The 23,390-nt window shown below is 38.6% G+C and overlaps 1 protein-coding gene across 5 annotated transcripts in view; it reads right to left on the bottom strand.

The window, feature by feature from the left end:
* The window catches only part of NFIA (nuclear factor I A), a 270,440-nt gene that overhangs the window by 98,614 nt on the left and 148,436 nt on the right, over window positions 1-23,390 (bottom strand). For all 5 annotated transcript variants that reach the window (XM_063428056.1, XM_063428057.1, XM_063428055.1 and 2 more), the window contains exon 4: window positions 10,594-10,668. In XM_063428056.1, coding sequence (XP_063284126.1) covers window positions 10,594-10,668 — 75 coding nt within the window. The remainder of the gene's footprint in view (window positions 1-10,593; window positions 10,669-23,390) is intronic.

Below are 23,390 nucleotides of genomic sequence, written 5' to 3'. Positions count from 1 at the left end.
AAATATAGTAAAATCTTACTTGTATTCATGTCTGCAGCTGCTGGCTCTGCCCCTCTCTGCCTCTGAAACTGCCTACTGTCTGCTGACATCATCAGAAGTGGTGGTCTGAGCCAATCACAATGCTTCCCCATAGGAATGGCTGAGAATGTCAATGAGGCAGATCAGGGGCAGAGCCAGCCCCAGTCACACAGCCCTGGCCAATCAGCATCTCCTCATAGAGATGGATTTAGTCAGTGTCTGCATGCAGAGGGTGGAGACACTGAATGGAAGTGCTGCTCACTCTGCAGCACTGCCCCATGAAGCACCTCTAGCAGCCATGTAAGGAGTGGCCAGTGGTGTTATCCCTAGGCTGTAATGTAAACACTGCAATTTCTCTAAAAGGACAGTGTTTACTGCAATAAGCCTGAAGGGAATGATTCTACTCACTAGAACAAATACAATAAGCTGTAGTTAACACCTGTGACAAATTATGGAGAAAGTATTACACTTAGGCTTATGCTCATATAAAGGCTTGAAAAAGACCTGGGTACAGGTTGAAATGTTGCGGATCTAATAAAACTGCCTTGAACATATCACAGTGAGTGCCTGAGACTTTCTCTTTTATGCTCAGATAAAGACTTTTAAGTATGTAGCTAGTTATTAGAGGAGACACAAAAATAAAACCATACAACTTTATTGCATTTTTGCCTATCTAATTGATATAAAATGTATACATTGTATATATCGTGATAGCAAATTATAGACCAGGCCAGTCTGTCCTAAAGCAATTTTTGTGTTGCTTGCACTCTGCAGAGACATTTAGTTATGTTATAGAATATATTTTTTGATCGATACATTTGCTAATTAAAATTAATCTGACTCTTCTACCATAACGTGAAAACATTTAAAGGAACATTTTGACACAAGAAAATACTCTGCCGCAGGCCATTCTCTGTGTTAAACAAGTTACTAAAACAGTGAGTAATAAAAAACTAGTGTAACTTTTAAATGAAATGATTTGATTTTAATTACAAGATTACAAAATAAATCTTTTTTTTTTTTAACATTTTTTATTAGTCGTAACATTATAAAAATGTCCTAAATTACTCCTAAATTCTGCATCTCGCAGCCAGTAATTAATCTATTCCTACCAAAAGCAACCGAAACATAAGGGTAAAATAAATAAGAATAAATAAATAAATAATAATAATAAAAATGAAGTGATAACTCTAATCTAATTTCTGTATACAATTTTGGGAATTTATTGAATCAGGACCGGGGCAAATCTAATAAATAAAAGCAAGCCAGATGGTGTTTCTCTTTGCTGGAATGGTGCAAAGTGTGATTTACTAACATTTAGCAAAAAAAAGTAAAATAAAGCAGTACCATAAAATGGGAAAAATGCATTAGTATCCTTACATAAATATTACAATTATTATGTGTTTAACCTAGATGAGTCATTAGGAAAAATAAAGATTGTTCAGGGTTAATAAAACAATATTTATGCAAGCAGAGTAGATAAAAAAGCCAGTGCACTTAAACTTTCAATACTTAGTTGTTAAAGAGAACCCCTTGCTAAAAGTGACCACCGTTCTATGATTCACTATACGGACAGCACATTAGCAATATGCAAAAACAGTAAAAAGATACCTCTCTTGCGGTGTGATCTTATTCCATAAACCCCTGTCCAGTTGAGGTTTATAGAGTTCAGAGTCAACAGATCTGTTACATACGGATATACTATCAGCTTACTGACAGTTCCATTTGCAGTTCTGTGAATCAGGCTGCACACAGCTTTCTCTAACTGTATATAGCCTTGGGGTTGGAAACATTTGTACAATGCATCAATGCAGTAATAGCTGCAATTCTGAGCAACTGAGTGCAGGGAGACAGGGCTTTCTGGCACCAAAACCCCTGCAACAAACATAGACTGCTATGGTACATGCAGTGTCCCTTTAATGCAGGCCTTTTATTCTGTGATAACAACGGTCTATTGTCTTAGTTAGATCTGAAGTACCTTTTAAGGAAGACAACAGATATGAAAAGTGTGGTGTTCATTTTAGAATTACTAGCACAGGCTTCTATTGACCCGTCTAATTACGCCAAGTTCCATTTATAAACATGGCTAAACCGCTAAGTTTATGGAGACTTTTTTGTGCTGCGTTAATAGAATATTGATCGAGAGCAAGGTTTGAGTGGACTGCCATTGAATTGTGTAATGGCTTACCAAAGACAAGGTCACTGCAACTGTTCATTCCTAGCCTGCAGGCTATTTTTTATTATAATCTTTTTTTTTTTTTCTCCGGCTAATATTCAAGCAGAAATGGCCAGTATTTGTAGAAGTGCATCTCAGCCCAAGGAGGGAGTAATTTCTCATCGAGTATCTCAGCTATTTCCTGAAGGAATTATCCACTTAACTAACTAGCCTCGGGTGTGTTAGTAAAGTCTGGGTATGGGACAGCCTGTTATCTAGTTTATATCAACCCAGGAACATAAAAGCTGATACCTGTGATGGCTTCATTTTTATATTTTGCATGGAAGAATCTTTCCACTGGGTACTGCTCTGCACATAAACAGGGATTAATACACCTGCATTGGTGGCTGCTCTAAGACTCAGTCACAAGGAAGCACTTGCCACCTGGAGGTAATTTTGTGGGCAAGTAGATGTGGCTAATGGTTGACTTCACCTGCTGGCACTGAGAATTCACACTCAATACAGACTATGCTCCACAAAAACTGTTGAGCAGGGGTGCCCAAAATGTAGATCTCCAGATGTTTTAAAACTACAACTTCCATGATGCTTTGTCATTCTAAAAGCATGCAAAGCATCATGGGAGTTGAAGTTCTACAACATCTGGGGATCTACCCTTTGGGCACCACTGCTGTAGAGGGTGCAGGGGTTTCTATAGTAATTCTAGCACTTAAAGGACCACTATAGGCACCCAGACCACTTCAGCTTAATGAAGTGGTCTGGGTGCCTGGTCCAGCTAAGTTTAACCCTTTTAAACTTGACAGCCGCTAGAGGCGCTTGCGTGCTTCTCACTGTGAAAATCACAGTGAGAAGACGCCAGCGTCCATAGGAAAGCATTGTAAATGCTTTCCTATGAGACTGGCTGAATGCGCGCGCGGCTCCTGAATGCGCGCACGGCTCCTGCCGCGCATGCGCATTCAGCCGAGGAGGCGGAGAGGAGGAGGAGAGCTCCCCGCCCGGCGCTGGAGAAAGAGGTACGTTTAACCCCTTCCACCCCCTAGAGCCCGGCGGAAGGGGGACCCTGAGGGTGGGGGCACCCTCAGGGCACTATAGTGCCAGGAAAACAAGTATGTTTTCCTGGCACTATAGTGGTCCTTTAAGGTGCAAACTAAATAACACGTTCAAGCCCCAGTATTATCTCGCTCCATCCATGGACCTATCTAATCTACGTATAATGAAAATGAAACACCTATTTATATATTTTTAGGTAAGTTTCATACTCATTTAATTCTCTTATTCAGGGTTATTCACAAAACAATAAAGGGTCAGACATTCAGAATTGTACATTTTAGGACAATTTAGAAAAAAAATTTGGAGAAAAATCTTTGATTAACTTAGTTTGTTTCAGCTAACCTATTTTTGTCTTAATATTTGCAGTACTCTGGTGAATTAAAATAAAATCATAAATCTAGTGGTCCTCACTGTATTATCCACTTTAGTGCTTCACTGGGTGGCTATTCCAGGTATATACTACTAATTTCACGACAGCCAGGCCTAGACAGAATATCCGTTCACCTGAAGTAGTGTCTTCTATTACTGTACAAACGTATTTGCAAACATTAACCCAAATCTTCCTACATCCCACTTTAAACCATGGCTTCTTGTTCTGATATATGCCAAAGAATATCTCCCCTCCTATCCAAGGTGGTCATATGAAAGTATTGCTTTTCCTGACATGACTGACTTGTTAGTAAGACCAGGCATCAATGTTGGGCTGTCCTTTAGAGTCTCTGTGCATTATTAGTCTTTTTGAAGACTTTAGATCTTGTATTTTGAAATCCTCTCATTGCAGAATTTAAAACATTATGATTGAGAGGTTTCACTGACACCTGATTACATTATCAGGTAAATAATTTAACTATCTAAATTGTATCTGCATTTTTACTTATTGGAACGTCACACAATGTCCTCCTTCTGCACGATGGTTTAAGAAAACCAAGGTTCTCTGATCTCTGCTGCACATGTGAATAATATCCCAGGGATTGCTGAGTCATTAAACAACAAAGACAAATCCATAGCACAAATCCATTAAATAGCAACCAAATGTGCTACACGTTTAGTTTATCCTGACATGACCCCATTTGCACCGAGAAAGGGAGTGGAGTGTTTAACCCCTCCGGCGCTGGAAAAAAACTGACATCCTTAATGCTAAAAAGGTTATTGTGCACACCCCTGTGGCAGAGGGTCCTGCTATATTACAGATTGCAAGCTCTTTAGACCAGGGCGGCCGAATGTCTAAATTGGAGAGTTTTTTTGTGTGTAAACAATGCATACTGTAGGAATACATTAAAAAGATTGGTAAACTGTGGATGTGCTTACTATAGGGGTCTAGCTCATTCAGTTTTAATTTTTTCTTGGGGTTTTTTTTTTTTTTTTTAATTCTTTATTTTGGTAGTGCATTATTCAGTACATAGCTTGGCATGAACATGTTATTAGATTGTGTTACAGAGTATCATGAGTAAGAACGTTATACATGTTAAGATTGCTGCACATTTTTTTTTTAATATAAGACAAGAAATGGTAACGAGATGGTTATATTCACCGCTTATGGAGGGAAACTAATGTACTGCCATATGCTGCTTATTGGATGTGATAATTAGCGAGAAATATTACAATATGGCGAGAAATAGCAAGCATGAATCTTTAGCAATTAAAAAGTAAAGATGAAAGCCACCGGTGTTAGACCTGTCCTTAAGCATGTCCCTGTCCCCAGAGTGCTGCTTGTTCCATCAGTGTTCTGAGGTAACATAGGGGGGCACTGCGTGGTCGGCAAGTCCGAGGCTGGGTTCAGCCATCTTCATTAGGTGATGAGGTATGGAGGTCTGTGCTTGAGTCTCCTGGTGTGGGCGAGCCGCTCGTTGGTTAGTGGCGCCTAGTTATATGCGAGTGGTGAGGGTAGCTGATGGGCTTTATTGCTGTGGCGTCGGCTTAGGTTTTCTGTAGGTGCCGCTACTGTGTCGCTTCCGTCGGCCTTTGTCCAGGCCCAGCCTCAGGGATGTCAGGTGAATGGTGCTTCTGTGGGCTCCGTTCGCCGATGATACCTCTATCTCCTGCCCCGGCCCGTTCTCCATGCAATCAGAAGGTGTGTGCAAACTTATTTTGTTTTCGCCTGCAGGCATGCGAGATTGTGTGGCATAGTGTAGATCGCAGTGCCGCCATTTTAGAGGCCTGGCTCGTGGTGCTCGCCTTCAGGTAGGTCCGATGCTGGGCTTTGGAGGGTGATGATTTCCTCCGGTGGGGGCCGGGATAACCCCCCCGGTCCATGGGGGGGGAAGCGGGGCCTGTGAGGTGCATCACAAGGCTGTTGCGTGGCGGCCAGGTTCGCAAACAGGACGGCGGCCGTCCGTCCCGCTCTCCACCCTCATAGGCCGCAGACCCCGAAGTCCCATATCGCCCACGGGGGGCTCCGGCACTCCCGGTCTCAGGGTCCGCGGTGGCTCCAGCTGCTGCCCGGATGCTCGATATAACTTCAGGTCACTCAAATTGCTTTATTGCTTGTCTTTTTAGCCATAGTGGACCAGATTTATCGGGAGCCTCTCTGGCCTGCGACCGGTCAGCATGGCGGTCAGGCCCCGCCCCCCTTTTCTTGGGGTTTTGCCCTCGTTAGATGCCCTGGGGATTCTGTGTGTAGCACATTGATTTCTTCACCACTGCCCTCTCATACTCATGCGGTTTTTGCATTGTGCCAGCTTTGCATACTATATTATTTTATCACCTTGGCTGGCATTTTATACTGTTACCTGGGGACAGATATTCACTGAGGCCTAATCCAAGACTGGCAATCTGCAGCCCCCTCGATACAATGGTACTACAACTATTTTATTTCTCAGCCGTGATGAGATGTATAGAGACCCTGGAGGACAGAATCTCCGCAAACCATATTTTGTATATTAGCCTAAAGGCAGGAGAGGAATACAGTTCAGCTAACAGTGTGATTACATTTATGTTACTGATATTCTAAGGAATACAAGCTCTGTAATTGTAGTTATTTTTCGAAGCACAGGAGAAAAAAAATGTACAGCCTTCTCTATTCTTTGAAGGGGTACTAGAAGCACCAAAACTACTGGAGCTTTCTGGAGTGTTTGCGAGTCGCCACCATTTTCTGTCAATGACTGGCCTCTGTGTAGATATTTGGATAATGTGCATGATTGACTTCTGCATTATCCGTGTAACCTTAGAAGGCAATCATAGGAAGTGAGCTGTGTGAGTGGGTTAGCGCCCAAAAAGTGGTTTGAGAGAATATGGTTGGATGGCGCCCAAACAAACAGAACCACAACCACTGTGACGAGTTGCAAGAAAGGGTGCTTAGAGTTTACCTATAACTGATATTTGCCTTACAGAAGCTATTATTTATTATTATTATTGCCATTTATATTGCGTCAACAAATTCCGTAGCTCTTTACAATAGTATAGTGTTTTAAGGGTGAAACTGCAGATCGGAATTTAATCCCGGGGAGTCAAAATGTATACTTCATGCTAAGCCAGTCCGTGGTGCTGCACTATGAACTGATATCAGCTTACGGGCAGGGCTCTCTCTACCTCTTGTATTTGTCTGTGTATATTGTACGTTCTCAACTAATTGTATAGCGCTGCGGAATCTGTTGGCGCTTTATAAATGTTGGCGCAGTAATAAATAAATAATGAATTGCAATTAAACAATTTGACTTCATCCACCATTTTGCAGAGGTCATTCCATACTACATGCAATGTTTTTATAAATGATAAATTCTATCGGATAACATTTCAATCAAGTACAACGACAGTTACAAAAAAAAAATTAATGTCTAGGGGCAGTTATCTTGAATGTGAAAACTTTCTGATTTAAAGAACAGGATACCCCTCCCCCCTCCCACCCACCCCCAAAAATAGAAAATGATCATGTATATATGTATTCCTGTGTTATAATTTGATATCTCCCAAGTGTTCCTATTTAGGAGGGACAGTCCCTATTTGGTCCAAATTTTCTCTTTCTCTTTTCTATTCACTGTCTCTCTGTCCTATGAGCTCTACATTATTGATATTTATAGATGCAGAGCTTCCCAGCAATGAAAATTACAATATCCTGCCTTTAAAAATATAATAAATGTGTTCATATGTCATTTTCAGAAAAATAAATATCTGTAGACAATGACATAAAATATCAAGGCCTGGCCACACCTGCAGTCAAACACACCAATGTAAAAAATTTCCTATTTTTGATGCTTGATGGTTTATGAAAAAGACGATATCTCGAAAAACAATTGCAACAAAGTATTGTTTATGGACAATCTGATGTAACACCTCTGCTAATAGCACAGGTTATGAGAGTTCAGCAAGGAAAGTAATGTATGGAAGCGCTTTGGTTTTTGGCATTGAAATATAGCCCAAATGACATTGATAGCTAATGTGACCCTTCATCTCGGGCCGTTTATCTTATATTCTGGCAAAACGCAATCAATGGCCCTTTGATCAATCAGGCAGGATGGGGAAAGGTACTCTTAATTCATTGTGCTTAGCGAGTATTGACAAGTTGGTAATGATCAAGCTGCGAATTGCCACTCATGGTGACGACATTCACATCCTCTAAAGGTCAAGTCCAAGCTGTTTTATCCACTAAGGCTTCAGCTGTAGGGAGCTGCTGAATGGAATCGGTAGAGATAAATATGTATAAAAAATATATATTTTTTTGTCCTTACAATAAGTATGTATGCATTACGGTTCTGATTAGCTGTTTGCAAAAACAATAAATATACTAAAAGCCTTAACAGGAGAAGGTAAACGTAAGGGCACAGTTATTACTCAGATTTCTAAAAGAGACAACTTTTCCAGATGAGCTAAAGGCGGGGAACAAACATCAAGTACACGTTCCAAAGTGAATGAGTGCCAGATAATCAAGTATGACCTAGGCAGAGCCTGATGGGTTTGGGACAGGGTCTGATAATAGTACTCAGCACAGTCTGATGAGGGCGTATGTGCCGGGGGCGAAGTCTGATAACTGAGAGAGTCCTCACGCAGAGATATCTAGTAACAGACAGTCCTTAGGCAAACACTAATGGCTGAAAGAATTCTGGGGAAAGTGTGGCAATTGAGCTGACCCAGATGTTAGTTTAATGACTGAACTGTCCAGGGAAGAGCAAGGCTGTGAGATAACTGAGAGAGTCCAAAAAGAGATTCTGATACCTGAGAAGGTACCTGGGAACAGTCTGGTTACTGGCCACTGCAGGACTGTCAAATAATGGAGGTGATTGAACGAGGTGAAATAAGAGAAGCTGGGTGAGAGAGGCCGGTAATTGCTTTAAAAGATAGTAGCAGACAAAGACCTCGATCTAATATTTTTGGGTAAGCTTTTCAAATTCTTTAATATTTTTGGATAAACTTTTAAAAAATTTTTTTCAAAATATAAAAAAATAACTATTTTATATATGTTGACATTTTTGATATGTTGATCTTTATAAAATATATCAATATATCAAAAATAGCAACATTAAAATATTGAATCATTTTAAAAGTTGATCCAAAAATACTTAGGACAAAATGTTTTGAAGACAAGAATTGTAAAGGACATACACAATAATAGGGTGCTAGCTGGGCCTTAAAAGGCTACTAATGTATTTGCCAATTTTGAGCCCCAAAATATATATCTTGAGAAGTATAGGATATCTGACTGCACGTACATTGACAAATAGTTTTTCCCTCTCTTTTACAAGTGCAATAAAGCAAATATCCAACCTTATATATATGTGAACTTAAAAAAGCCCAGTCAGCTCTCACAATAACCTCAAACCTTTTTATGAACTCACAGTCATATTTTGCAATGTTCAGCTAAACTCTGGAATTCCAATAAACCACAAAAGCCACAAAAAGTAAAACTTAACCTTTATTACGGATGAAATAATAATAAAAAAAAAGACATAATACTGTAGCATTCTGAACATAGCACAGAGCACATACACATATTATCATGGTCTTATAAAGCTAGCGTCAATATTTTCATTTATACCGATATCAAAAACGGTGGCCTGTCACAGACAAGTATCTGAGAACATTTATTAAGGAAAGGAGGAGAGGAAGGCATAATCTGCATCTGAAGAAACCTATTGAGAGAAATGCGTTGACACTAGTTATGTGATGTGATCTAAAAAGGTGAGTCATAAGAAGTCTGAGAAAATAATCTCAGAAAGAGCAGATTACAGAAGCAGGACTAATCAGTTTTGATGTGAACATTTATGCTATATTTTAATAAATCCTTTATATGTTATTCCTTCACTCCTTTTTAAAGAAATGTAAAGGAACACTTTGTCATTCTACCACCGTAGCCGATTGTAATGGCTATAGTGAAGGGAATCTTAAGTTGACAAACCCCTGTTTTTTGTCAAATCATTTCTGAGTATTTTGACAAAGTTATGACTTTCCACCCAAAGCCACTTCTACATTGTTTGCCCAATTCCATTCAATATTGAAGGGCAATTATAGATCAGGAGCATTGGGCTCAGTCACTCCCAAATATTTTTACTACCATTGCTATCCAAACAAGGAAAGGCTACTGCAGAAATGGGACTTCCCACATTACCTCTGCTGTAAAAGGGATTGGTCTGTGGGTGCGTCTAAAGTCTTCTTTGTTTGTCAACGCATTTTTGAATCATGCCAACACATCCCATAGCCTAATATCAACTAGAACAAGCTGTAGTAGTTATGGTTTTTCAGAGTGTCTCTTTAAAATTTGGAAACCACAATTTATCTTATTTTTGCTATAATGGCTGTTGACTCCTCTCCATTCATTCTATATGCACTGATCATGATTTCAACTATTGTGTTTTACACCAAGAGGAATATCAGATTTTCTCTCGCTTTCAAGTCCAGTGGTATATTTGTCATTATAACACTATTCAGTCTTATTCATTTTATGTTATTTGCAACCTATTCATTGATTTCTGCTTAGAAAGGAAACCGCAATTCTAAGGTGTAATCTTATAGAAAGTGTGAAAAATCTAATGGCCAAGAGTGCAAATTTTATTGAGAAAAGGCAATATTATATATATATATTTATATATATTAACACATTAACCAACCAAGCTCTCATTATCTTTATTCTGATTCACTGAGAAGCCAGTGAGATCTAAGCTTTGATTTGAAATCAATCAGTTAGTATTTATATTAATTCCGGTCTCCACCTAAAGTTTCCACAACACTCTTGATAAAATGTACCCCACTTCCCCGTCTACTCCTACGAAAGACATTAGAGGCACGAGCTATGACGTTTACATACACATATTTAAAAGTTGTCTGCATTTGCTATTTTCTCTTAAAGCCATTGACATAAATGTGTTACTGGATCTTTAAAATAAATATTGGATGGGTACTACAGTTAAAGAATAAGCACTTACTTTGTGATACTCTTACAAGTTCAGTAACGCTGAAAACACCGGAGGTGACAAAACTGTCTTGGAAGCCCAAATGTCCTGAAAAGAAAAAGGCAAGCACAGCAATTAATATTTAACTATGCAAGTCTGCTTTCTTTCATTTCACAAAAGGATGGCACGCGGATTATTGATTATTTAAATGGATAAGCTCTATAACCATGCTATAACAAAAGCTTTGTAGAATTATTGTGTGGTTTGGACTTGAAGAAACTTTAAAAGGATCTGCACCTGGAATATTCCTTAATGCTCAAACAACTTAACAGGAAACCTGGAACAGGCGACTGTTTTAATAAACTGTTACCTTGGATAACCTCCACACAACATGTGAAGCACAAGTCTATTGTCTAGGTATCTATGAGGAGCTCTGAGTTCCTTGATAGATTTAAGGTTGTTCTCTTTAGCAACATCTGATCAGGATTATCTAAAACTGTGTTCCAACAAAACAGAACGCAAATGCTTCTTCACAGTCGAGGTTACACCAGGGAAATCCTGATGCGGCAGCCGTTAAACACGCAGTTTGACTTGCAGGCACATACAGGCAAGCAGACACCTTGGAAGCTTTGTTTATACATGACACCCCAAGCCATCCCTGTATTAGAGGAAAAAGCCTTTTTAGACAAATGGAATTTTTGAAAAGAGTTTTAAGAGTCTTTTCTCAGAAAACGCCGATATATATATAAATGTTTATAAAAATTAATAATAATAAAAGAAGAAAGATGTATACAATAAAGAAACCCTAAAATATCTTCTGTTAATCGTTGAGTTTTACCATTAATCATTTTTTTTTTTTTTTTAAATAGACTACTGGTAAATAAGAAAAGTGAAAGAATAGACTGAATTAGAACTTGATTTAGAGCTCTGTGAATTGATTCATTCTTGATATTAAGTTTGTATACTCCAATTTCCTCCTCTAGCGATATACAGCCCATTTACTATATATAAACCACAATGCATCATGCTCTTCCTTACCCACCAATTGACACACTAACTGATGACAATACGGATAGGCTCACACCTTTTGCAAGAATTCTACTGTGCTGGAATTGGATACACTCTTCCAGTAGCTACTCGATACCCAGATATATGGGGAGTTAAATACATTACGCGAGCACCCCGTGCTAAATGATCTCACAATTAGTCTCTTTAACACACTGGTGATAGAAAATGTCAAGAGGGTTTGTTAGGATTTTCTATAAGGTACTAAAGGGAAGCAGATGACACATTGTATATCTTCCGGTTGCTTAGACACACACTAAGCGGGAATTCAAAAAGAATTTCACATTTAAGGCCAAAGTAACCAACACTGGAAGCGCAGCTTATTTAGAGAACTTTTCTAGTTCTGTTATTTTGACTCGATATTTGAAATGTGCTTCGAATTTATTTGTAATTTTGTATGTTTAAATACCCAGCTCATTAGCAGGGCCTTAACTACCTATTGTTCTTGTGTCACTGTGTAATTGTCTCATTTATTGTAAATTCCCCCCCATTTCATAATACTGTAAAGCGCCGCATAATTAGTTGGCGCTATATAAATACCAATAATAATAATAATAATAATTTGCTTGCTTAATCATTTTTCATTCATGTACATCCTACTCTGCCTCACTAAGCCTCATATTCCCTGTAGCACGTTATTCACTCCAGTGCTCATTTGTAGTACTTCTGTCACATCATTCATCCCTACCAATTGGTCACTTCCTATTCCTTGTTTCATTTGATGATCTTGGATCAAGGACCTGAATTCTACTGCACTATTGAAGCAGCAATATGTGACACAGACTTCTCAGCTCACAGTTTAAAATGTAAGGTACTCTAAGGCCCATAACCACTATGGCTCATTGCTGTTATAGTCCAAACACTATATGGATGCCGCCCACGATTTTTTTTATCAAGCCATGTTGAAACGTTTTGTGAAAACCTGGGGTTCCTTCCAGCAGCCCAGTCCAACTTTTCTTCAGCCATATTGATAATGAGGAATTTATACTTCCTTACGCCTAAACATAATTCCACTAAAACTGCTGGAATCATTAGAGACTAAGGCTGGGAACTTGTTTAATGGTAAATTTTGAGTTGGTGACAAAACCTTTTTTTTTTTACATTGTGTCAAAGTGTGCAACGTGGTAAGTATAAAACACACTTACGTACCTATCAGACAAAGACAATAAGCAATTCCGTGCCCCCAGGGGTGCTGTGTACACGCACCAGGAAAAACTTCCCAATTTAGGCACGGGCCTTATGTCAGGAAACATGTGATTTATATATATTGTATTACAAGTTGTAACTTCAAACCCTGCATTTCAAGCCACGCCAATCAAATCAACATTAGGAATGCATTAACTTCGCTGCTAGAAGGTGCCTCTCCCTCAAAATAATAGTTTCCCTTTGGCATTTACTCTTCATCCAAATTATAAATTGAGTTATTTTTTTTTTTAGCAGTTTTGAAATTCTACCTTATATATACTGTACAATATATATATTATTTATTGAGGAGAATTGAAAGGGGTACAAAACAATTCAAAAGAATACAAAAAACACATAGGTGGTACAAAGTACTAGTTTTCTTTAATAAACAAGATAGGAATATTTGAATAGATTTACATCACAACCTTAATTTTTTTTTATCTTGCTTTTATAGATTGAAAAAAAAAATTGCTTTTTTTTTTTTTTTTAAAGAGGGAACAGTCACTGGCAAAATGATATTTCTTTGATCTAAAAGCTCTTTAATAGGAAGCAGTCTGTTTATGGAATTCCGCTTTAGAGACTGCAACAGTAAACGGAATGCATTAAGTTCAAGGAACTGTGTTGCACTTTCAGTCCTGCTACAAAGTAAGTGCATATCCAATAAAACATGCATTCAGGATGTCCCAGAACAATCTTTGTGCCATACAAGAGAATGAATTATTCCATCCTAAGCATGTCATGTTCTGACAATGTAGGAACACTTCTAAGACTTTAAATTCATGTTATACAATTCTAGGCTGGATCTTTCTTGTTGAAAAAGCAGAATAGAAGTGATTCAGGGGAGTGGGGGGGGAATGGGGTGGGGGGGGGATCAAGGGCAATATTTGACAACAGAAATCAGCATAACCTTTTAATGGCGGCAGTCATGGATGACTGCCCTCTGACCTCGAGAGATTATGTCGGATTTAAAGGACAACAGCTGGAAGTGAGCCCGGCTGAATGGGACACACAGATCTGAGTGCTCCTACAAAGACCTTGACAATCCAGCCGATAACAGTGTTGATCAGAAAGCGTTTCCTGGTCCAGGGCTTAATAGGGTGTAATAATGGAAGTTTTGCTAACCCACACAGTGCCACAGATTAAAGTTTGCAATGTCATTGATAAATTGCTGCGAATGCTTCCATCACTCAAAATTGCATCTGAGTGCTCATCAGGAATAAAGCACTCGGAATGTCCCCTATGTGGATACTTGATGGGTATTTGAAGATATATGGAAAGGCTAATGCAGGGAGAGGTTCAAAATCTTTAAGTACCGTACATTCTCAATTCGTTATTTTTATGTAGCTGCTCTTTGGAGTCTAAAGTCCCTTCTTTTACCAACCTTCATTGTCTCCCTTCTTTTTTTATTTTTTTCACATGTATTATTTTCTGTTTTTAACTTTATTACATGGGTAAACATTAAATTAAGTAACAGCAGATCTTCTCGCAACTATATTTTCATACATTTATATGCTTCGCTGATTCTGTCCTCTTTTATTTAAAAAAATGTTTTAAGTACAAAATCCTTTTAAACTCTAGTTTGAAAGTGTAAAGGTGTAATATACAGAAGACAATTTCAGTGTTCCATTCATGGAACACTGAAATACTAACAGTGGTCATGGGTAAAGGCTGGCTTAGCATCATGAGAAATGTAACTCGCAAAAGTTGGGGTGCCAAGATTGTCCTTCTTTAATACAGACTGAAGTCTTCGGCTCCATTTGAATCTTATTTCCAGACAACGCATTATGCAAAACCCCTAACTCTCCTACAAACTTTGTTTCTGCTTTCTGCTCTGCTAGGATCTTTTTCAACAGCGCTTGGAGGTGATATGTTTGCTTGGAAACACCAGAGAGTCGTATAAATCATAGTGCGGCACCTCAGTTACTGGTGGAGGAAGAGACAGTATTGTTTATGGCAAACGCTCAAGAAGTAATTCCCAAATGCCAAAGTTAAGCTTGTTGTTGAAATTTATTCATGGTGAACACACACTCAGAGACACATGAAATAAAATTGACAATAGACACATTCCATAAGAAATCTAAGAAACATGGGAAAAAGGAAAAACCTAACATGAGAGCTTAAAAGCCATCAGGATGCCAAGGAAACAGCTATTGGACAGTATGAATAATTTGCTGCATTCTTCATATTTTGTGAAGAAACATCTGAAAAAGGGTTGTAGCTTACAGGGACTTTAAAAAGCGCAACAGTTTATTTTAGATCATGATGTGATAAACAGAAAGCCGTGACAACTAAATATGCCCTCCAAAAATAAACCACAGCCTGTTGTAGTGGCCATGGTGCTGCTAGTAGGATCTTGTTTTCAAGTCGTTTAAAAAAAATAAAAAAAAACCCGGCCTGGACTCTCACTTGCCCTGTTAATGAGGAATTTAAACTTCTACATTAACAATAGAAACTTTGTCTGCATTTGGACGGCAGTGATAGACTGACGTTTGAAAACAGTCTGACACAGGGCCAGGGAATAGGATTGCAACTGGAACGCTATGTTCTGGAATCTCTATAGTGATTACACCGCACTTTAGAATACAATTTTAAATTGGAGGGGAGTTGGGGGGGGGGGGGGGGAAGGACCATGACTGAACAGATTCCATGAGTTGAAATTAAGAATTTTTGTTAAAAGTTACCTCTCATATATTTTTGGCACATTTGCCAGCATCCTGTGTGTCCGTCACTATGTAGGCATAAAAGTATTCTGAAGTAATACTTTGGTGCTTTTCCTGGGAGACGCAGCAGTTTCCTGCTCTGTGTCTTAACCCAGTTCACCCCTTACATTGGCCAGGTGACCTCCAGGCTGTGCAGGGATACATGGTGCCTCTTTATCTGAAAACAAGCTCAGTGGATAACATCTAGTTGGATCCTTCCATGTAAATGTCCCAACACACTACAGCAAATCTTAGCTCTGTGTCTTACATTTTAAGTGCACCTGAAGACGCCTATGTTTCCTACAGTTTGCCTTTTCACCGATTACCTTCAATTCTTCAATGTTAATTTAGTCTCCAAAAAGCAGACTAAACAACTGTGAGAAACAGATAACAACTATTTTTTTTCATGAAGAAGAAGATTGCCTTTGGCCAACATATCTGTAATGTTTTAGATGCTGAAAATAAGATTTGGCATTGACTAGAGCTGGACTGGATTAAGAAATTTTAGAAGTGTCACGGCTGCTGCCAAAGACAGTCTGCCAAACAAGTGACAATTAAAAGGTTATAGACACCAGAAAGTATAAGTGTTAAACAAAAAGCAAAAAAAAAAAATGATAGTGTGAAAAATCATTCTAATGATCTAAGTACCAAGAGGCTGTAGTTAAGGCAGCAGACTGGGCCATTCTCTAGATTGTTACAACACAATATTAGCTTTTAATAGCATGTGATATTGTATTACAGGAGACACCACAGTGATAGATTTGCGTTAGAATTCTAAAAGGCACAGGGAAACAGAAGCATGCAATAACACGTGGTAGTTATGGAATGGTCTATATATCCAAGATGATAACTTTGTGGTTGGACGTAGACTATAGTGATGCTTTATGAACCCCAAGTTGAGTAAATGCAACAGGTCAAGTCCTCAGAATGACAGAGAGAGACCTTTTGGGTTTGGAATCTTGAACCATTCAACATTCCGCCATGCATTTTTATCTATTTTGAAAGTAAGGTGTTCCAGTAGGAATTCTGTTCTCTATTGCAAATTTGTAATGCAAGATGCTCACAGGAATACACCACTGCTCTACAGCGAGCAACAAATGTTTGTACAGATCTTTCTGCAGCTACAATTTGGGCTTCAGCAGCCTCTCTTCCACATACCTCTTATAGCTGCTTGTGAAGGTGCTGTGAAATCTCCTCTATATTGGACTGCATGCTGCTAATAGGCAAACAACCTAATGGGATTCACCTTTCCAGTGGTTTTTGGGAATATGTAACTGAAACGTTTCTGTTTGTTTATTGGATACACACACACACACACACACACACTCTCTCTCTCTTTGGCCCTGGGAAAGTGATGTACTCTATTCTGGCAACAATGTTTTTGGGGATTTGATCACATTCTGCTTTTATAACCAGAAAATTAGGATTTTCTTGGGTTGACGCACCATGCCGTGGCAGACATTAAAAACCTGGAGTAGAGAGAAGTTGAACTTTTCCTGAACTTTATCTCGTAACAGCCAAAAGAATCCTATAGTCTACAGCGATAATATTACAGGAATGTTCGCTGCTAAATATGTCAGCAGTTTCTGAAATAAGCACCATCATAATGCAAAGGGTAGAACGGGACAGAATTATAAATCAATACATCGTTTAATTAGGTAACTTAGAAGAAGCCATAATCATCAAAGTCGTTTGTTTCTATATATATTAAGCAGAATGCGATTTCCTTTTTTTTTTGTCTGTTAAGTCCTGTGAATTTATTCCTCTGCCCTTTCTGCCTTTTGAAGATCTATGTATATTGTATCCCTTTCGAGACACATAGATACAAATTAGCATTAGCATAAGGCATAAGAGCCTTTAAGTGCATGTGGAAACAAAACTGCGTTCCGCAGCCACTGAGAAACAAAAAGGATCCAACGCAGCATTAAGTTGCCATCCATACAGTTCTCATGGTGTTAATGCCCCTGCCCATTACTGTTATGCTTCAGAACTTGGTAAGTGCAAATATAATTTGCATTTTCATAACTAATTCAAAACTCAACTGGAACACCTGTTCGAGATCCTCGACCAATCAAAATGTCCCTACAGCAAATTTTAGGACAGCTGAATGTGCCAGACGTAGGATCAGAGTATTTTACATTGAACAGTATACTAAATATCCACCAACAGCTGACCAATAAATCTCCATAGACATACAATAGCATGAAGAACAGAATTCACAGCCCATCCTGGTGAGTGCCTTGCGGGCTAAAGGGCTCAACCATGAATGTAATATAATACATCTGGGTATACCAGGTGAATTCAAACAGATACACAGATTATCTACCCGTCTGTCTTCAATATGTGGTATGTATTCAGAGAGCCTGCGCTGCCCTCGCCCCATATTTTTATGATTTAATAAGAATGTAGAAATTGGATATGTTCTTTACATTGACTGTTTGGGACTGTATGACCTCGTATCACCCAGCAAGGCTGGGAATACCAATGGTCGGGCTAACGAGGGTGGGTTGTGTGTTCATTCAGGAATGAGAAGGAGACACATAAACCCAAGAGGCTATTAAGAAACCATGCATCGATACTCACAAACCACCTGTAATTTCACACAGCTAGCTGTACTCCCACTGTACCCCTTTAATTGATCACATTACAATTACGCAGACAGAAAATAGCAGTCATTGTGGTCTGCAAAGAAGTTTACTCATAAACAGCAAAACTCCCTAAAGCAGTCACTGCTACATTTGGCACTGGAGATAATAAAGAACTACATTCCCCAACATTCTCTGCCTGCCTTAGGAATGCAGAAATTCATGAGGAATATACACTGGACATTAAAGAATATGTAGTTCACAAACAGCTGCAATATTACAGTTCAAAACGTTGAATATTGAATATTCAACAAAATATTAGACTGGCTAGATCCTCTCCGGTTTTTAAGTGTATCTTGTGGTTAAGTTATTGCAAATGTTATGAAGGGATTCACTTATCTAACCCTTCCTTCTGAAGGCAAAGGAAATTTCAGTCTTCAGTCAGGTCACACAGCGGGGGCAGTCAATGAACGGAGTGGTATTACAATCAGGAAAACATCAAAAAAATTAACAATTAGCAATTCACTTTATTGCATCAGGAAAATCAAATGCACTCTAACGAGCAACTTTATCGAAACAAGGCACAAATATTCTCAGGTGGGTTAATCTGTAAATGAATTCCAGCACTCAACAGGTACAAGTTTAAAAAGTGGAGATAACAAGGTTGCAAAAACATTTATTAACATTCAATTCGTCACTGCTCAATTCGACTTACCATAGCACCTCAACTTAAATTTTCAGCAAAAGTTATATGAAGAAAAAAAAAAAAAAAAAAGACCTTCTTCAAATCGGTTGTTTCAAGGATACAGTAGAACAAAGAAGTGGAATTATTGCTGTGAACTTCTAATGTTCCAAAATAAATACATATTCTATGTCAATTTAATTGGAATATTTAGATGGGGTCTTGGAAAAGCTTCTGTTTTCCCCAATGTAATGTATCTGGCTTCATTAATATTGTGTGTGTTACTAGAACGTGGGAATGATGTAGTGACAGATAATAAATATTTCTCATTTTAAATCATTATCACTCCTTATTTTATCTGAGAGCAAGTCCAAACGTTAACCAGTGTTTCTTCATTGAAATGGAATGTTCTTCAAGGAACCAGACAACTCAATGTAACTTTTCTAAACCTGAACTTAAAAAGACACTCTATACACCATAACCACTACAGCTAATTGAGTCTTTGTGCCCTACACCGGCATTTTCTGTTAAACTGATTTTAAAGGGACATTATATTCACCAGAACAACAACAGCTTAATGTAGTTGTTCTGGTGAGTATAATCATTATATGCATGCATTTTCATGCAAACACTGCTTGTTTTTGGAGAAAAGGCAGTGTTTACACTGCCCCTAGGGACACCTCCAAGTGGCCACTCCTCAGATGTCCACTGGAGGTACTTCCTGGCTCAGTGCTGCACAGTAGGCAGCTCTGCCTGGGGGACGCTTAGTTTCCTCATAGAGATGCATTGATTCAATGCATCTCTATGAGATGGTGCTGATTGGCCAATACAGCGTTTGGCCCCGCCGTGGAAAAGCATTGGATTGGCTTAAAATCAACAATTCTGATGATGCCACCAAGGGGGCGGGACCAGTGCCAGCGGATCAGCATGGCGCTGGAAATAAGGTGAGTTTTTCATGCTTTTAAGAAGGGTGGGGGGGAGGGAGGGGGCAAGCATACATGTTAGTGTTCCTGACCCTATAGTGTTCCTTTAAGCTAACCTAGCAATCAGAAGTTGGAAGGTTTTGGGATAGACAATGAGGTGAAATGCAGAAGGGCCTGCATTCTGTCTAATCCCTCAAAAACAGCTTGCCAGAAAACTACGCACCAACTGGGGTGACAGAAAATCAAATACACACCCAAGCGGCCTTCATAGATAAACAGTGTCTCTGTATTGAATAGCTCATTGACTTTCAAAATTGTGCCATCATAGGAAGCCACCTCTCTAATAAGTTGGTTCATCAAATGTCTGCACTGCTAGAGCTACCTTGGTTAGTAGCATGAACAGATGCTCAGAACTATGCCACACAAGCACAAAGAAACAAACTGTCACTCATTCTTGCAAAACAGATTATTAGGTTCCAAATGTCTTGGATTAAAGTCCTTACAATACAAAGCTCGGTGGAACTAGTTTTTTTTTTTGGCTGAGAAACTGCACACAAGCCTAAGATCACTTTGCACAATCTCAAAGACTGGTTGAATGTGGACTTATTTTTTTGGAGGTTTTTAAATAGTTTGTTAAAATAGTTTTAAAAAATCAGCTGTTCTCACTATTCTATGAAGGACTCACCTTGAGCATTTACTGTCTACAGCACCAATATCCTGCCATGCTCCCATTTATATGAATGGTACATGACGATGTAACTTATCATAATTATACATACTTCTCTTTTTTTAGGTATATATTAGATTAAACTCAGTTTAGGGATCTATGGAAAAAGTAGGTGCTATTCTATTATATGTTTGGTGGTGAAGGGGTTCTACCACATATACGTTCGTCACAACCTAAAACTCCACAAGCCAGCTAATACTTCTGAAATTAAAATCCAGAATAATTCCCAACAAGATTCTGCTCACTAAGTAAAGCTATGCTGACGTGGAGGCTCTCTATGTAGTCCATTAAGAGCTGAACGGTGCATTAATAACTGGACTCAGACCACAAATGCATTTGACTTTGAACATTAAATTGCACCTAAATTATGTATCCAGCAATGAAAGGCAAGTGTTTCGACTACTCATCACAAGGTGTCCAGCACACTTTTTTTATTCTACTAACATTAGGCTTTTCCTTGGCTATCCATTACTAAGCACCTATTGCAATGGATCTATTGACCAGACCTCTCAAGACTCGCTCATTTGATTCTAGACTTACTCAATGTTAGAAAGCCTCATTTATTCAAAAGATTACTGTTCAAATAGATTTTCAAAATCAGCAACACTGCACCGTAAGCAAGATATGGATATGTATTCCTTTAACCCTCCTGGGTACCTGGATAGATTCTGTTAAAAAAAGATGCGGCACTATGTCCAACTAGAGGGCATCGATTAAGTCTCTTAAAATAACAATTATATAATGAATTTTAAACATTACATTTAAAGAGTTGGTTTCATCTAAGCCAAGTTATTGGAGGTTTTCAAAGACCATGACAATGTTATTGATGGAGGATATTTAAATAGAATGTCTGTTATAAAATGCATATTTTGTTAATGCATTTGAAAAGTGCCATAAAAATGCATTTATTCGTTTTTCTAAATTCCTTTCCTGTCTGCCCTTCTGCAGCTAAGTGAAACACCCTTCTTTTGGCCCTTCAAAATATTCCTTGTAATTTTATCTCAATTGAGGTAAATAATTACATTCATACTATCAGTTTAGAAAGAAAATGTAAGTTGATCATGCCTGGATGTAAACTTGTAAACCCAAGGTTTGAACAGGTACCAAAAGTACAAAAAATGATGGCCAACTGATCTAACTAAGCTGCTATACAGGCCAAAAAGTATATTTTTGTTTTGCGCATGTATTTGTGTAATATATATTTTGTTTTGTCCTTATATTGGTTTCTGGTCAATTTGATGCAGGTATTTTGCACCTGCAGAAATAGGAAAATATAGATTGCAACAATGTATTGTGGACCTATATGAACCCGACGTTTAGCCTTGTGATGTAATTGACATTTTGGCTCTGTGTTTATCAGGAGCCTAGATACGTATTGAAGTTAACTTCAAGACACTTTGGCACACAAGGCTTCAGGAGAAAATAACAGCAGCCGGCGCCAAGATCATTAAACAAGATTGAAGATGTCTTAGCTCTTTTTTTTCCCTCTACTCCATATACCATCGTATTTAATAATACACTACGCACAGCATCACCACTTAAACTGTTATTTAGGAAATGTGTCTGTACATTTATGGAGGTAATGCAGGATAGAACCAGAGGACAGTGAAGAGCTTCTACAACAAAGACTGTCGAGTCTAATTCTCAAACCACAAAATAAAAAAATGCCAATAAGACTTTATTCACAGGGCTATTTCTCATGAATTTAACTCTTTGCCAAGTAGTTTATTAGCACTCTGGCATGCAATGGGCTGAAAACAGGCAGAGCAAACTATTGCTTGCTCTTTAAACTGGCAGAGAAACCATTTCTTTCTTGGTCTTTACCCTTCACTCCTAAAAACATGTATACTGGTGCAGCAGAGGCAAGCATGCATACACTGACTTTTGTATACACATATTTTTATAGCAAGCAAATAAAATTAATATTACTTTGACATCATTATTTTGTAGATTTTTTTTCACGTCTGTTAAACTAGGGAACAAAAAAGATGTTATCTTGCACCTGCCTTTCTGCATAGAGAAAGCATAAAGAGAAGATGAGGAATGGAATATTGTTTCTATTTCTCATCCGGATTTGCATTGTGTGCCTGGAACTCAATTCTTGTTAAATGAACACTATAGGCACCAAAGCAACTTCAGCTTAAGGAAGCAGTTTTGGTGTATAGCATTCTCACTGCTCAATTCTCTGCCATCTAGGAGTTAAATCACTTTGTTTATCCAGCCCTAGTCACGTCTCCCTCAATGTAACTTGCACAGCCTTCCTAAACACGTCCTGTAAAGACCATGTTAAGACCCTTTAACCTTTCCTGGTAAGTTTTATCCTGCAATCCATGAACCAGTTTAGTAGCCCTTCTCTGAACTCTCTCTAAGGTATCAATATCCTTCTGAAGATACGGTCTCCAGTACTGTGTACAATACTCCAAGTGAGGTCTCACCAGTGTTCTGTACAATGGCATGAGCACTTCCCTCTTTCTACTGCTAATACCTCTCCCTATACAACCAAGCATTCTGCTAGCATTTCCTGCTGCTCTGTTACATTGTCTGCCCACCTTTAAGTCATCAGAAATAATCACCCCTAAATCCCTTTCCTCAGATGTTGAGGTTAGGACTCTATCAAATATTCCGTACTCTGCCCTTGGGTTTTTACGTCCAAGATGCATTATCTTGCACTTATCCACATTAAATGTCAGTTGCCACAACTCTGACCATTTTTCTAGTTTACCTAAATCATTAGCCATTTGGCTTATCCCTCCTGGAACATCAACCCTGTTACATATCTTAGTATCATCAGCAAAAAGACATACCTTACCATCAAGACCTTCTGCAATATCACTAATAAAAATATTAAAGAGAATGGGTACAAGTACAGATCCCTGAGGTACCCCACTGGTGACAAGCCCAAACTTCGAATATACTCCATTGACTAAAACCCTCTGTTGCCTGTCACTCAGCCACTGCCTCACC

This window comes from Pelobates fuscus, chromosome 7 (genome assembly GCF_036172605.1).
Source record: "Pelobates fuscus isolate aPelFus1 chromosome 7, aPelFus1.pri, whole genome shotgun sequence".
NCBI lineage: Eukaryota > Metazoa > Chordata > Amphibia > Anura > Pelobatidae > Pelobates > Pelobates fuscus.
This window is presented reverse-complemented; position numbering and strand designations above follow the sequence as displayed.